Source organism: Netta rufina (genome assembly GCF_964035555.1).
Source record: "Netta rufina genome assembly, chromosome: 6".
In the NCBI taxonomy this organism is placed as follows: Eukaryota; Metazoa; Chordata; class Aves; order Anseriformes; family Anatidae; genus Netta; species Netta rufina.
The window spans coordinates 9,832,083-9,849,561 of NC_140129.1; the positions used below are offsets into that span (position 1 = coordinate 9,832,083).

A 17,479-nucleotide genomic window follows, 5' to 3' on the forward strand; every position below is an offset into this window, starting at 1 on the left:
TTAAAGAAAACATGGCTGGTTTATAACAGGCAGCAAAATGCAGCCTTGCCTGCAATGCTCCCCTCTCCCCAGGCAGGCAGAGCAGCCCATGGGCCCACAACCTGAGCTTCATCTGCTTTCAAAAAACACCTCCTGTGTTTAATGAGTGCCTAGCAGATGCCAACATAAACCCTACTATGCCCTCGTTACCCACAGGTGCAGGTAGCTTGGTCTCTACACCATTACCTTTCTCTTCACACAGGCAACCTTCGCTCAGAGCAACCACAGGCGGGAGATCTGGTCTCGCCGTAACACCACCAGCGCACACCCAAGCACAAATTACCAAATACTACCGCCGAGCAACGGCAAATCCCAACTTTTCCCTCAAAATTACGTGACAAAACCCCCAAACCACGGCGCTTCTCCCGCCTCAGGGAGCCCCACACCCCCTCAGCCTCAGCCGCCTCAGCACGCGCCCAACGGCCGCCAACTGCCACCAGCGCCCGCCCACCCCGCCCACGCCCGCCGCCCATTGGCTGCGGGGGGAGCTCCCGAGCTCCTGATTGGCCGAGGCGCGCCCTGCGGCCGGCGCCGAGCGCCGCCATTTCGCAGCGCGGGAAGCGGCGACGCGGCCCCGGCAGCGCCTCATGGCGCCGCCCCTCAGGGCCGGTGCAGCCCGGGCGCTTCAATGGTTTTTGAAGGCTGGTGTTGGTCCTGGCTGCCCAAAGGCCTGAAGTAAACTTATTTCCAGCCACATGCGTTATAGTTTTTATTCAAGTGTGCAAAACGCCCCTGAGCTGCCTAAAAAACAACCCCAAATCCAACAACCCCAACCTTTACTATAAATACTTTCAACAGATAGTAAGTCCCACTAATACCACCATTCAAGTTTCCTTCTGGCAAGATGCTTTTTCAAGGTCTGATCTTCAAACATACTCAAAAAACAGTAAAAATGTTTTGAGGCCTCCGACCATCTGCCCCTTCAAACCTCAATTACCTTCAAAAGAAAATCCCCCACCCTTACCCCCAGGGACACCCGGCAGTTATAAATGTTAATATTTTGGAGGTACGTTTTGCACCAGTGCCTCATATCACACAGCCCCCTGCCTTCAGACAGTGAACAACTGGGAAGTGTGTTGCTTAAGTTTGTGTCTGCAATAGTGTATTGAACAATGTGGTGAGCCTGTTGTACCAGTGTTGTCCAAAAAGCCTGTATTTTCCAAGGGAACTTTTACCAGTAACGTTATGATGACAGACCACTCCATAAAACGTACCCGAAAAGTGACATTTTTATTGGCAAGTTCTGCTGATGAATTTCCTTATCCACGCTCCCATCTCCTAACAGATTTGTTTTCAAACAAACAAACAAACCAACAAACATTTCGGGTAACATTCCATTCGCAAACAATAAAATTATCGAACATTTAAAAACGAAAACAAAAGGATAGCAGTTTTAAATACAATTTCTAGGAAAACTCATCCTGGTTCTCCTCGGAGCCGTTCCTCGCCAGGCTGCCACCGCTCGGCTCCGCTTCGAGTCAGCAGGCTGGGCACAGAGGCTCTCCTGTTTGGAGCTCAATTAAAAGGACTGGGGCATGTGCTATTATTACCATTCAAAGCCCTGTTGTTGTACATTCTTCACAGGAAAACATAAACCAGTTTGCATTAAACCTACCGGTACTTCTTCTTCCCTTATTCTAAAGCTAAGTCATACTGAAAGTTAGGGGGAAAAATGCGGCTTCAACATTCAGCTACTTCATCACACACAAAGATTTCTACTAAGCATAACCAGGTTGAAATACACATCTGATTTGTCATGAGGTTAATGTTTATGGGGTGCAAGATGCAATCTACTTAATAAACACATCACTTCTTGATGAGCAAAGTATTACTTTCAGCCTTTTGGACCAACATTTAGTTGCTAGTTCGTTTCTCCTGAATCGTGCCAGGGGAGTTTTCACTGCTACCACAACCAAAAATGATCGGTGGCAATCACATACCGCATCATCAGTTGGTAAGATGTTGTATTTAGCATGTTTATTTGCATTCAGAAAAAAACCCTTAATTCATTTTTTAGGCCCCAGAGGCTTTGTACACCAGAAATTACACGAGTCAACCACAGAAAGTTGTAAATTGGTATCCACAGCGATTTTGAGGTATTCCACAAGAAACATGGCTCTGCACCTGAATGTTCCCCTCAAATAAAAAAAAAAAAAAAAGGAAAAAAAAATCCAAAGTTCTAGCTGGAGTTGAAGTTTAAGATTCCTTTACTCCCCACGCTCTACTCGACTTGATCGACAAAGACATACTTATTTCCCCCAGGGGCACAAAAAACTTCCTCCTGGAATATTATTTTCAGTACTTCATTTGTAAGGTTCAGGGCCCACCCAGAAAAGGCAAAAAAGGAAGGTGTTATTTTCTAGCCAAACCACAGAAACACATTCAGATACTGTTTTTGGTTTATGTAATTTGCGAAGGTGCTCTAAGAAGATGCCAGCAATCCCCTGATGTTGAAAATAGCAGCGGTTTGTACTCTAACCTCTAGTCTGCGAGGAAGAGGCTAGGGAAAGATCTGGACCCAGAAAGTCCAAGTTAGGAAGAAATGGTCTCCTGGGGTCTGGATTTGGCTTAACAGAACCGTATCAACAGAAGGTTGCTCCTGTTTGCCAGGAATCTGCTCCATGCTGGGAGCAGATTGCTAAGGGATCAGTCACCTGCATTACTTGTGAGCTTTTGGTTAGGGCTGAAGGGGAAAGGACAGACTTCATCTTCAGGCAACTGCTGTTCTCCTTTGAGTAGTACATTCAGAATCATTTCCAATAAACCAGAGCTGTAGTGCTAATTGTGTATAACCAATTCAAATGTTGCAGGCAGTTTATTATGTTATTTTTCATGAAAAGTGGAAAACCTGTACAGTAACTTCAGAAGGAAATAATTTGCTATTTCTGCATTTGTAGAAAAAGCATATGCAGTAACATTTTCTAAAGTGCTTCTTTACTTATCAGTTACTCTTTTAAGATGAGACTTGCATTTGGTAGTGGCATAGTTTTCTAGCAGTTCATGGACCAGTAGATAGTTTCTGATGTAAAAAACCCAGTATGTATTTTGTTTAAGCAAGTGACACTTGATTTGACAAATGCACTGAAGTGATGTAAGTGCAAAGCCCACCATTTCTTAAAACATGGCCTTATGCTGGTTTATTAATGCAACTTTACATCCTTTAGAAGTATTTTACTTCAATTCCAAGAGCAGGGATTAAATAATACAAATAAGATTTGAAATCCAATGAAGCTATTGCCTATTTACCCTGAAATAAAATAGTCTTATGATTCAACTGGTGCAAAAATCCCTCCAAATACCTTTGTTTTATTGGCAAAGTCATTTAAGGTCACTTTTGCTTCCAAGACCATCTTCTTCCATGGTTTCCACTGAAGGAGTTTTGCTTTGTAATGGCTTGTGGTTCCACAGTGATTTGTAAATGAAAAAGCCTACTATGAATAACTCTACCGTAGTCACTAAATTACAGATACTGTCATGAGAAAGTCTAAAACTTAGTGTTTTTATTAAAGTTTTCAGCAAGACACAAAATTCCAGTCCAGCTAAAGTGTTTTTTTTTTTTTTCTTTGAATGCCATTTTAAATGGCAATAAATGGCTGCTGTGCCTTCTGGATGGAGAACACACGGCGCCCCGATGTGCTTCTTACATGGTATATGGATACCGTCTGCCAAGTGTACCCAAAGTAGTGTGTAGAAGGGCCCCCGCGGGCACAGCCATTTGGATCAGCTACTCCTATGCATGTAGCGCAGTAGGTTTGAATCTGCGTAGAGAGAACCACGACTGGGTGGCACGTAGCAAGTGTTGCGGTTGTCTGTTGTCAGAAGGCATGACGCAAAGCATCCCAGACAGCGAGAGACAGAAGCATCTGCAGTGTTGTTCTCATTCTGTCAAGTAGTCGTTTCCGCTGAAAGGCGTCGGTTATTGCTGCGACAATAAAGCACTCCGGTTGGCTTTCATCTTCTCCAAGCGTTTTACTAGATGGCCATTGCTGACCTCGAGCTCTTCAGTTTTATCCAGTGCTGAACGAAGCTGGAGGAAAGAAGCAGAAAAAGAATGTAACTTTTGCAGTGCTTTTTCTTTCCAAAAATAAAGCAAGGTTTGTAGATACCTCCACTAACTGACAATATTGTAAGAGCTTCCTTACAAGATATGAAGCAGCTGAAAATTCCTACTAGCAGAGTTAACAGTGAATGCTCTTAACTGCTTGTGCTGTTGTTTTGAAGGCCACGCAGATATTTTCTAAGCACAGTGCCAAGAATCCAAGCTATTTACAGAATGTTGAACATATGGCTCGGACTTTGCCTTGGCTTCAGAGGCGTGGATGCTCAGAGATCTGCCGGGTCACAGACACCTGTCTCAGAGCCTGGCTTTTATGTTTCTGTTTCCCAGAATTACAGCCACTGCCTAGGTGCCTTTCTTTTCTGTAAAATCCACCAAGGGACAGGGGTAGGTAGAGAGAGGTGGAATGCAGACAGTCTGCAAAAGCCACCACCATGATAAAGGTGCCAACGACTCCACAAAACAGATTTTAAGGTTTGCCTTGATTTGTGACTTGCCAGTAAGTAAGACTGACCCTGAGAAACAAAAAGGATTATTTATTATATAGAAGGAAGGAGCATAAAGGGGTGTAGCAAAAGCATCCTGGTCTAGAGCCCGGAGAGAAAACAGCATTGCAGCATTTGGTACCCTTCTGGCCTTGGGCAACCTGCTGCCCCCCAGGACAGCATCCTAAAGAGCAGACTAAAAACCTTTCAGGTGGCTCATTTTTGACTGAAGCCACTGCACTTAGTGGAAGAGACTTCAAGACTTATTAGCCTGGGAGAAAGAAGCCTTTTACACAGCTACTAGGGTACTCACCAGGAAGGAACAACAAGAATTACAAAATCTAATTTAAAGGCCACTTAATCCAGAATATCTGAACAATCCTTAGATATTAAAATGAACCACCCTAGCCATTCCCCCATCCCCTTGGAACAGGGACCAGAATTTAGTATCCTTATCTCATCTCAAAGGAATCTGATCACTATCAACACCACTCCCTGGTCAATGTTTCTTTGTGACTTCTGATGTTTATACAACAGATGCTTATAGTGTATTCGTGAGCACTGCCAGCTTTCCAAATGTTCATGATGGGCAACATCTGCCTCGGTGTCTTAAGAGGAGAGTTTCTTATCTGATAAGCAAGATAACAAGCAGGAAAGCTAAATTTCACAAAAGACCACTTATTATAGGCAGCACAGCCGGAGTAATTTAGTAAAAGCAGAGAGAGACATCCTGAAAAAACACACCTCAGGAGGCAGGTGTGAAAGAAGCTGGTAATATATATATGTATATTTAAAGCTGGTTGCAGTTATTTGGAGAGAACATGAAGTTTGGTAAAAGAACAATGGTCAAAATCACTCTGAACCACATCTCCTTAGAAGACCAGTGATTTCTTCTAATTACAAACCTGGAGTACATCCAAAGTAAAGAGGTTCTGGGTGCAACAAGGACACCAAATAAGTAGGAATTATTCAGCTTGATGAATGGGAATCCAAGTGAACACTTCACAGTACAGTAACATGCAAAGCTGAGCATCTGAAGGCTGCTTCCAGATTCAAATTGCACAAGAAGCACCTGAGTTTGCTCCAAGGAACCAACTCTGGTACAAAGTGAGGCATTACAAGTCAGTTCAGGAGCAAACGCTGAAATGGCAGTGGGAGTCCACAGTCATGACTGTTACTCCAGTTTGAGTGCTAGAAGTTTGGTTAAACACTTAGACCAAATGCCAAAAAAAAAAAGTAGCTGTTTATTCTTTGCTACACACCAAGACAGGTAGTTCCTGCTCTAAAACACACTGCAGAGACAAGTCTCCCCTTCTGCAGCACAGACTGACTGTTAGTTTATGACAGTTTACATTTAGTTACCTCTCGCTGTAGTTTGCGTTTCTCTGCTTTCAGTTCATCTTCTACTCTTTCAGCATTTTCAGCAGCAGTTTTGTATCGGGCTACCTGACCTTCCAATCGTATTACCTAAGGGACAAGCAAATTTTCTGAATTAAACAACTGCACAAAAGGAGTTACTCCGAAGCTTTACTCTCAGTTAAGAGTGAAGTTACAGTTAAGCAATATCCAGAGAGAGTCGCTAGATTTTATTTTATACAAGGAAGGGATATTTTGAGGAAAAATACATCAAAGCCTGGCCATGGTAAGTACCTCCAGACCTTTCATACATATCCATATTTAATACACTTCCAGCAACAGAAAATAGACTAAATACAGACTAAATTTACTAAATATAGCTATTTATGTCAGCAAGAATATTGATGACATACTCTAGTCAAGAGCAGTCTTGTACAAAATCCATGTATACTACATCATACACCAGGAGCCATGTAAGAATTGCCAGTAGCTAGGCACAAGAAAGCATTCTGCAGAGTTCTTAAAATGCTTTAAGTAGACATTTGTCTTCGAGAGGTTTTCATTTGGTGAAGACAAATAACATATTATTTTTCCTATAGATCAATGCAAGCATTCTAGTCTTTGTGACTTAACTTCAACAGCCTTAATGCAACAATCCTGCTTTTTATTTTAAGGGAAGTCACATTAATCAAGACTTTCTTTTTCATAGAATACAATACACTCCTTGCATTCTCACCAAGAGTAAACAAACAACAAACCAGGAACTTACATTCTGCTCCAATGCCGTTATCTCTTGCTCAGACTTTGCTAGTTTAAATTTGAGATCACTGATCTGTCTGTTGGCATCTCCTAAAAGAATCGCAGATTTATAAGAGATGTCAGAACAAATCTTGACAAGTCTCTCGTAAGATTTTCATGCTGCATAAATCTACTCAGGACAGCAGGACTGTAGCTCTCTGCCTTGGGTTTCCTTCTGTATCCGAGCTGGCAGCTAAACCCATTCAGTGCCTAGCAGGTAGGAGCTATCCCCAATCTCATCTGATCACTTTCTGGCCACTCTGAAAGCAGAATTAACCAGGCGTGACAGGGAACTTATGCCCAGCTCTCCTGGGGAACACATGGGAGATTTCCAATTGCATTCTTGTTCAAAGGATAATCATTCCCTCACCTCTAGCAGAAGTGCATGGCTGGCTCCCAGTTTGAAGCTGCCTTAGAACCGAAGGCTGGTGTTTACCTAGAGCTACGTGTTCATTGTACAGACACATTCTCTCACTCACATGCAGGACACAAAAGTTCTCTTAAAACCAAAATGCAGCTCACTTTGGAGGTCAATCATGTGCATATCTGTCCCATTTTCCAGAACTTCATCTTCTGATTGTGCATTCTCCATCTTGCCATTCTTTTGCTTTTCTTCCAGTTGACCCTTTAATTTTTTAACCTGAAAGACACAAAATAGCTCTTAAAACAAGTACAGTAAAATTGTGGCTCAGGACTCAAATTCAGTCAAGTGTTATGAAACTTTTAAAAAACTAAATTCCAAAAAATCTTTTGGTATAAAATTTCCTGGAAATTCTTTTGGCAAATAACACCACAGTTTAAGTATCAGTACTTATGCATAAATTCAGGACCAAGAATAATAAGAGGAAGAATGTTTTATTAAAAAAAGCTATAAATGTTCTGTTGGCACATTCATATAAAGCATTCTTAAAAACCCCAAATTGTGACTGATTGTGCAGGAAACCCCAAGGCCAAGGATACAGTCCATAAATGAAAGCACAGGGCATCCTGGAGAGAAACCGATCAGCTAAAATGTTTTGAATAAGGATTATATCCACTATATCGTGGTATTAGCAATAATTACTTTAATTGCATTTTACCCATCTCCTGTAATTCCTCTAACATTCTTTCCAAATTGGTCACTACCCACAGATCCAGCAATTAGGAAGGCTAACTCTAGGAAGTAAAGCTTGCTTCTATAATTTCTGGATCATATATATGTTTTTCCCTTGGCCTCACCTAATCCAAAGCATTTTTTCAGAAGTAGTCATGACAGAGATTTAGGTGGCTACAGACAGGAATCTGGAATACTCTGAGCGCCAAATGTGCCTGGTTAGCAACATGAAACAGGCCCCGTGGGTCATCTGTTTCATGCCCTGAGCTAATGCACAGGAGAAAAGACTCAGGGGGAAGCATAAAGACCTCACCAAGAACACAACACATGCTGAAAGACAAGGTTTTGTTTGTTCTATAATCTGTATTAGAGGCATTTTTTGTTTCCTGAATCTTTACTGTTTTCATCATACATTTAGTTAATGCACAGCATCTCAGTTTGTGTGAGATTACCTGGTCTAGTAAGGATTCCCGTTCATCAATGAGTTTCCTCAGCCTCTCTGAAAGAGAAAACTGGAAGTTCAGTGCTGATTTAAGTGAGCCACGCGTTTCAGAGCATATCCGATATGACAACGAATCGTTAAGGTTAGTGAAACTAATGATGAAGGTAGTTATGCACGTACCACAGGAAATGAGGCCACAGACAGGACTGGGAGGGGGCTGCAGCCAGGGGAGGTTATGTCATTCTCACAGAGCATGCTTGTCACGGCAGTAGCAGCACCCAGCTGCATGCAAAGAGGCTAATCTTCTACGTTAGGTTAGCATGCAAGAACTCTAGGGTCAAACACAACTGCAACACAAAATCTCACAGATCTTTACAATTCAACATCATAAAAATACAGTAAACACCTGTAATCACAGCACATTCTCAACGCTTAAAACCCTCAGTTCTTTTACTAAACAGCATGACAATGACATTGTGTTATCCCCAGCATTATGACCATGAAATCATTTTTATTTCAAACACAGCAGTCTTGTAAAATATTTTCTCTTTTATCCTCCAGAGTAAATCCTCTCAGTCAGACATCAAGAAGGCAACAGGCAATCCAGACCAACGGTTGTGGCGTTAGATTTGAACCTGCAAGTGCTACAGATCAGCACACAGATGTGTGGGGCATTGATTAATAAAGTACACAGTACAGAATGAGACAACTGGAAAAGAGAAATAGAGGCAAGGAACCAGATCTCGTTTCGTCTTTCCTATTAATGCAAAATGTGAAAGCATTTTAGCAAGAACCGTACGCAACGAATCTTTACTCACAATTTTTCAGATCACTAAGATCACTTTACCTCATTCATTAACAACCTCAGTTTGTTCAGTTACCTCAACAGAAGTACACTGGAACATAGCCTTCAAATGTTCTCATTCGATATATTGACCTCAGAGAGGTCTTACTCCACAGCTTTGACACGTGTGTTTATTGTGGTTTTATTTGGTTTACCTCCCTTGCCAGCAAGCAGTCACTGCTCAGAACCAAGCCAGAGGGTGCGCAGAGCTCAACTCCACATCTAAGGTCTTGCCTGTTAGTTATTAAATTGTTAAAATCCAAAGGTCACTCATAGGAGAAAAACACTTTTGTAAACTCAAGGAAAGCAATTTATAGGTCACAGACAGAAGAATGCTGGGCTTTTACCAGGTGGATGGATTTTCATATTGACAGACAAATATTTTTGAAAAGCTTTGAAAATGATTTTAAAATACAACACGCTGTTATCCTCGTTCACTGTTAAATCCCGAACAGGCCAAAGTCTTCACCCTTTTTTTTTTTTCTTGTTCACACATTCAATAAAGAGAATAAACAGTCTGTATCAAACAAACCATGGGGAAAACTGAAGTTTTCAACTGAAATTCCATCTATTTGGCAGACAGGAGCAGTCCATTACCTAGTAATTCGTGGTAAGTCATTTCTCTCCTGTGTATCCAAGTTCCCACGTACCAGCAGTCATTCTAGAGCATGGAATAAAACCTTTACCTTGTCTTCTGATGCAGTACTCAAATACAGACCCTAAAGTGACATCCCAGTTCAGCAGTTCTACACATTCATTTTGAACCTATCTTTTTATTAGCTATTTGTAACACGCCCAGCATTGTTACACCTGAGCATTGATGGGGGAGGAAAACACATTCATGTTTTTGTAAACTAATAAGAGAAAAATATCCTTTGAAAGAATAAAACAGTTTCACATACTTATATGGGAAGCTGAAGACAGAAATTCTGTAAAAATATGAAGGGGGAAAAATGAAGTCCAATGAAGAAAGCAAGGAAGGCAAACAGTAAAAGGAAAGTCATAGATATTCAGAATGAAGATAGAATTGGGTGTCACAGGTCAGCAGAGATTGAGAAATGAAGTTACATAGGCTTAGGAAAGAGAAAAAGGACTGGTGCAGAAGAAAATCTCTAGGCCACTATAAATCTATCCCAAACTCGCGGACTCCAAAGAGGCCAAATAATCCACCTTAATCCTAAAAGGAAGTCAGTCATGCACGCAGTTGATATACTTTTATTACCACAACCACTGTTGTGGGGTGAAATATGTCTGCCTAATGAAAGGACACCTCCAGTGCCCAGTAAGGAAGCACATCATCTACCCCCAGCCTCTCTCCCTGCAAAACCAGCCTGAGCATTTTGGGATGAACCTTCAGATTGGGTCTCACCATCACTTCTCTCTTCCCTCATGATGGGCATCTGCACCACACTAGGACAGATGACATGCTGGCAGCAGGATTTACAAGATCACAGAAAATATTAGTTTGCTAAAATTGCTGCTTATGTAGAAAAGCTTTCTGCACGTGTAGATAAAAGATCTTCAGTTTCATGTATCCTACAACCCCACGGCAATACATAAAACTTACTTCAGCTTTAATAGATCTTTTCATAAAGCTTTATTTTTGCTTTTAAGAGACATTTTTTTCCAGCAAATCAAGGATCTGAGGGCTTCTAGAGCTATGTGTGGAAAAGAGCAATGTCCTGACTTAGCACATGAAGCAGCTAATTATAACTCCCACGTAAAACAGTCATTATCCATATTTCAAATACAAAGATATTACAACGAATGAAATTACTCTGAAATTAATTAATTAATTACTCTGAAATCAATTAATTAATTGCTCTGAAATTCATCTCAGTGAGATCTAACGTTGGTAAGATGATTTCCAACCTGTTAAGGCATGTGAGCACTCTCATTACTTGGTAATGCAGTTGATTCAAAGTATTGCTAACTACGGTGCTGCTTCAGTGGCAAAATTGACCTAACATCCCCTAATAACCCACAGACACTTGATATCTCTTCCTATATTGAGGGAATTGTGGCATGGGAAGCTGCTAATTTTAACTTTAATGGTTTGCATGGTCCAACAGGTAATTAATGTTGATGCAACTGAAAAGGCTAGAGCGTCCGTGGAGGGTGGGAAGGCAAGCAGTGAGGGCTGCGTCCCATGGAAACACACCAACGGCTTGAGGGAGCTGGAGGAATCCAACAGAAGGTGGCACAATATTGCTTCTCTGGATCCATCACCTTATCATGGGTCATTAAAAAAAAAAAAAAAAGAAAAGTAAAAAGAAGTCTTGCACATCGTGACCCTGTGCTCACATGAGCTGGCTGCCTCTGCTCAAGACAAACTGGGTAACGTTGCAGAATCAGATTCCTGGTTTTAGTTCATCTCATGATTTCTTGGTTTCATTGTAAACTCCCTTAAAAGTTTGAATGTTATTTTGCTGTCTTTGAAAGTCTAAAACAACGCAAGGGACAAGATGTATCTATTATTGTATTTGTTAGATATCACAGGGAAAACATGAAAAATGGTTTTCAATTATGTAACTTTACAAGGCACCCATTTGGTAGGAATTTCCTCCTGAGACACTGTCCCCTCCCCCTCTCTCTAATGCAATACATATGCTAACTCGCATATAATATTTGATTTAAACTCCGAACACATCATCTTGCAGTTCCTTTTATCTTTAAGATTATTTCCCAGAGAGACCACCCCCCCTCCCTTGATGTGCATATACCGAAGAAGAAACTGAAGAGCTAAGGAACACCAGGACCACCTCCTGCTCCGTGGTGCTTGCCCAATTCCAGAAGTCAGGAACCGGCTGCCAACACTGGCACCAAGCAGCTAACATTCAAGGGAGGACTTACAATACATAAGCTGTTTATCACCTGCCCATGTTCTTGTTCCTACTGTAGTTTCATTGAGATTTGGCAAGTTACTGCAGGATAAAAGCAGGCACATGGACAGTTAAGACTAGAGCTGTCATTGTTTCTTTCTGTGACTTGCCTTTAAAAGAGGACTTCCCTTATAGATGCTTTTTTACCTTGAAGTGGTAAAAAATAGTTAAAAATAGGTCGCCATTACCTGCCCTTCAACCATCCAGAAGCACTCCCGTTGTGTTTCTAACTCCTGAAAAATATTGGAAATGCTGGCACATGCCTAATTTAACTGGAAGTTGATCGTATATCCATCCACAAGGTTAGGTGACGCCTGGCAAGAACATTTAGTTACATATTTAACTGTACTTAACATTTAAATATAAATACCTTTAAATACTTTCAACATTAAACCATGTATTACAGTTGAACGTGGCAAGGGAAAAATCTTTATTTAAACACTACTACACGGCAAGGAGAGATACTTTAAAGATTTGTGACTTTTTAGGTTAACATTTAGTGTAAACCCTTAATAAAAACAACTGCTAATACTTACAGAAACCATACTGAAGCTGTTTTAAGTTGGAGAGAAGTCATATGAAAGGAGTTAAAGGTTTATAGTTCTGTCACAGGTGTGCTGCCATGGTTGCCATCGCATCCACTGACCTCAAACCCCAAGGCTGCCTAACGGGACAGCTCTATCTATGCAGCACAACGCAATACATTTAAGAAAGCTGTAGAAATGGTGTTTGTGAAATGATACGGATTTTAAAAAAATATTTATGCAGGTTTATAAACAGTGCTCTGGACAGGCAATTTAAAGTAGAAAATATGTTTATTTCAATTATATACAGCTCAGTACATTTTGATATACATCTTAAAATTTTTGCAGTCTGTTTGCAATCCATCAGCTTTGTAACATCAACACAGACAGAACCTTCTACAGCCCCCTCCCGACTGCTCAGTTTGCATTCCCTTTGGATGTTCACTGCTTAACACAACTTATGCAAAACATGCTCTTCCTCCCAAGCACTACAAAAGATGCACAAAATATAGCAGTGAGTCGAAGTGCCTAGTTCAAGCCAACAATTCGAAGTACTCCAGCTTTTCAAAAAGGCTTGGGGGGCTAGTACAGAGAACAACAACAGTCTTTAGTCTAACACCCAGTAAGGACTAAGACATCTAAAGTTATCTTCTCTCCAGAAAAAGAGGAGGAAAGAATTTTTCAGAGAAAAAAAACATTATTTCAGAATAATATTTTGGAAAAATATATATATATATATAATGCAGTAAGGAATGCAATTTTAAACAAAAACCTTCTTGGAAAAATAAGTATTTTGTAATATTCATAGCTAGACAGTACTGGATAGCAAACCTAAGCACATGTTACAGTGTGTACTGATACCTGCTTAGGAAAAAAACCATGTGAGACATGGTGTAAAAGGCCTATTGTGGTGCAAAGTGCCTAGATGAAGTAAACATTAATATATTTGCTCCTTTTAGCAACCTGCATGCTGTACTTCCTTCAAAATGTGAATTGTTCCTCCGAAGTGTTTAGACTAAGCAGATTCACAGTGATTGATACTTTGGAATATGTCCATATTAGAAAGATACAAAAAGTGGAATGACATTATCTTGTTCCACAGCAACAAAAAATTGGTTCCTGGGCTTTAATCATTCAGCAACAAGTTTCAACATTAGATCTCAAGTGTTGCTGAGCTACTGAGTTCCTTCATGACAAGGCGTTAACATACTGTCGATCTCATGCACATGGAAGTACATTCAGATAACCTAGCATTAGAGTAGGCTAGAAAGGAGGAATTTCATATATAAGTTCCTCAGTAGCAGTTATTCACACTAAAAGTACTTTAACTGCAAGATAGACCGCATAGCTCGTTTGTGAAGCTTGCTCTTTTGGTAACATTTAACCTGAGACACAGCAAAACCAAACCCACGCATGATTTTTTGTGGCTAGGTACGTCAGTGAATAACTTAATAGTTGCATCATTACCACGTATATGACCTGGCAGTGTATTATGATGAGAGTTACCTATAAGGAAAAAAAACACCTTAAGAGTATGCCTGTATTCCTAAGGCCTGATCTGTTGTGCAAAGTGCATGCTTCTGTACTGAGACTGATCAAATGGCATGTATCTCGTGTAGCCTGAGATTTTTAACTTAGGATACTGTACAGTCATCTCTAGATTTACCCTTACCCCTTCTACCACCTTGCAAATCCTCTTTGCTTTCTGCCCTGTAAGCACTTTCCAAATCCTGTTCTGAAACATCTGGTATTTTTTCCACTTCATTAGAATCTGATGCTTTACTTTCATCTTCCAACACATCGGCCTTCTCATCAGTTTTCAGTGACAATGCTTCCCCTTGCAAGTGCCCTGCTTCCCCAGACTCATCTCCGTTCTTATGCCGTAAGCTGTCATCTTCAGTCGAGGAGACTTCGGTTTCTATTTCACCAGTTCTTTTTCCAGCATCACTTGCTTTGGCAGTTTTTTTGACCTCGCTATTTGCTCCATCATCCTCCCCATTCTGTGTATCAGCTTTCTCTCCATCAGATTTTTCATCAGTTTCCAGTATCTGTTTTGATTCTTCATCGAAGTCAAATGCATCACCATCATCTTCTAGTTCTTCCTCTGCTTGAGCCTCCAAGCTAACTCGCTCACTAATATTTTCATCCACCTCAGCTTTCTGTGCAAGACAATTATTTGCATCACCCTCAGGAGCAAATCCATCACCGTGGGGGTTTGCAAGCTCTAACTGTTTCTCATCTTCTTTCAGTGTTTCTTTATCAGCTTGGTTTTCACTAGTTCCACTAAGATCTACAGTTAACTCCTCTTTAGATTCACTTTCCTCTTGCTTCACTACAGCTTGTGCTTCACCTTCCTCTTGCTGCACTACAGCTGGTGCTTCACTTTCCTCTTGCTTCACTACAGCTGGTGCTTCACCTTCCTCTTGCTGCACTACAGCTGGTGTTTCACCTTCCTCTTGCTGCACTACAGCTTGTGCTTCACCTTCCTCTTGCTCACCTGCATCCTGTGCTTTGCCTTCCTCTTGCTCACCTGCATCTTGTGCTTCATCTTCTGAAGAGCTATTTTTCTCTCCCACTGGATCTCCTGTTGTGTCTTTACTACACTGAACTGTCTGAATTTCCACCTTTGGTTCTAAGCCTTCCACCTGTTCTGCCCTACTTTCCTCTCTTTTCCCAGACTCACATTGTATTTCCGTTTCTGATTCCTGAATTTTGTCATCTAAAACCCTTGGGTCTGAACTGCTTTCCTGAGGTGCCATTTCTTTCACAACGTCTGGGCCTGGCTCTGCCTGCTGCAGCACACTTTCTTTCACCTCGGTACCAGAGTCCACAGACTCCGCAGGTGCTTCCTCCTGCTTGCCTGCTCCTGCAGAATCTGAACACACCTCCAGGTTTTCCATCAGTACTTTTTTCTGGCTGTCTTCCTCAGCAGCTTTAATTTCTGTTTTCTCTTGCACATTCTGTTCCTCTAACAATGCTATATGAGCATCCTCTGAGGAAGCTGGCTGAATGCATGCCTGATCTCCCCCCTCATCTTTTTCACTTTTATCTGCTGGGACACCACTTTCATGGGACTCCTTCCCCTCTAAACCCACAGAATCCCTTTCTGTTGCCTGACCCTGAACTGCATTCCCCACCTCATCATCCTCTTCAGCTCTATCACCTCCCTTCTCATCAGCTGTCCCATCGGTGCAGTCTTTGCTTTCAAGGAGCTTTTCCTCCAGGACATTTGTAACTTTGTTCTCAGCACTTTCTTCCACATGGCGGAGTGTCTCAAGGTGACTCTCCACATTTACCTCTTCGCTCAGGGAGCCTGCTACTTCAGCCCCTGGTAGCTCTGGCTGGTCAGAAACCAACTCACAGCTGTTAGCTGCAGTGTCAGCTGCTTGTTCCATGTCACTAGCACTCAGTGCATGGCTAGTTTCCACATCCTCTCGTTCTTCCTGTTCTGGAGCAGCTTTTTCCAGTTCATGCTCTGTCCCTAAGTCTCTGGGCATTTCCTGAGGACTCTCAAAATCCTGATCCTGCACTGAGCTCACCTCTGAGGTCTGATTTGTCCTTGGATGTGAGTTACTGCATTCAGCCTCCTCGCTAACAGGCTGTGGGGCTGCTGTGTCTGCTGACTCTGCCTCCTTTCTCAAATCATCTGCGTCACTATCATCATTTGAAGAAGCATTCCCTGACACAGGTTCTGCAAGGCTTTGGATTTGTTCTGTAAGCCTACTATCTGGTAACATCGCTGTTGACCCGGCATCGGTTTCTTCAATCACTTTTTCTGCCTCTGTGTTTTCATCAGCATGCAATGTCTGTACTTCCTGCTCCTCAGACTCCTCTTTGTGTTCCTCATGCTCAGTATTCTGCAAGATTTCTCTTTTCCCCACATCCTCCAAAATCTCATTTTTCATGTCCACTTCATTGGCTTTGCCTAAAAGACCATTGAGAAAGTTGAAGGGACCACACCACAGCACTTACCTCCCCACTTAAAACCCGAAAGAGAATGAATCAAAGAACAGGTTAATAGAAGATCAGCCTTTGCCAATTACGTGAGGCAAAGCAGCAATTGAATTAGTAAGGGTATGGGTTTGTTTTCTGATCAGTGAAATTCACCACCACCACCCTCTCAAAGCAAGGAAAGTCTCCAGTGCTGGCCTGTGTTTTTGTAAATTAAAGGATGTTTGCTCTTGGCTGTGTGAATTACAGCTCTTGTAGATGAGAACAACTTTGTTTCAAGCAGTGCAATTTAACAGTAATACTTGCAGATGGAACACTAACACGAAAGATTACGCTTTCTCAGCAATATTCTCTGCAACTTCAACCCTAACACCACTCCGTGCATGCAAGAGTGTGTATCTGATGCCAGTATAACGAAGTGATCGCAGATTACCCAGTAATATTTTGCTCCTAAGATCATAAACAGGCATCATCAGTGTTTACATGGATATGACAAGGACTGCGAATATAAAATCTGATTGGCAAGCAAATGTTTTAGTTGTTTAACATGACCAACAAAGATCAAAGATCAAGTACTTAGTGCCCCTTAGAGCCACTTCATCCTCTCAAGGGAAAGGGACTTGTGTTTTTTTGTTTTTGTTTTTCTTTTTAAGCACTGTTTCTTCCAACATTATTTAGGAGCAACAGGTATTAAAACAATGGTTTTTGTGTGGCTTCAGCAGTTAGCTTTTTGGGTTTATGGTGTACCTGCTTCCAAAAAACAAAACAAAGCAAAACAGAACAAGGAGAGAGAGAACACATTGCATGTAAAATTTGCCCTTACCTTGGTTTTGGTGCTCCATATTGTTTCCACACAAAAACTGAGTGAGGACAAAGCAGCCAACAGCCGAAAGCAAGATAACTTGCACTTGCAATGGTTGGCTGCCTGTTGCTATTTACTAGTATGTCATTTTAGAGCAGCAAGAACAAAAATGATTTCCCTTTCGTTCCACTAGCATAGTAGTTCTC

General features: G+C 41.5%; 1 protein-coding gene across 11 annotated transcripts in view; it reads right to left on the reverse strand.

Moving 5' to 3' along the window:
- Positions 1-1,243: 1,243 nt before the first annotated feature.
- LRRFIP1 (LRR binding FLII interacting protein 1) overlaps positions 1,244-17,479 on the reverse strand; it is a 100,331-nt gene continuing 84,095 nt past the window's right edge. For 8 of the 11 annotated variants that reach the window (XM_084289222.1, XM_084289226.1, XM_084289228.1 and 5 more), the window contains one exon: positions 8,279-16,445. In XM_084289222.1, the coding sequence (XP_084145348.1) occupies positions 14,155-16,445 (2,291 nt within the window). In that variant the 3' untranslated portion in view covers positions 8,279-14,154. Of the gene's footprint in view, positions 4,067-5,943; positions 6,049-6,706; positions 6,787-7,257; positions 7,376-8,278; positions 16,446-17,479 lie in introns of those variants that run through there. The other 3 variants (XM_084289221.1, XM_084289220.1, XM_084289223.1) reach the window with 2 other exon arrangements.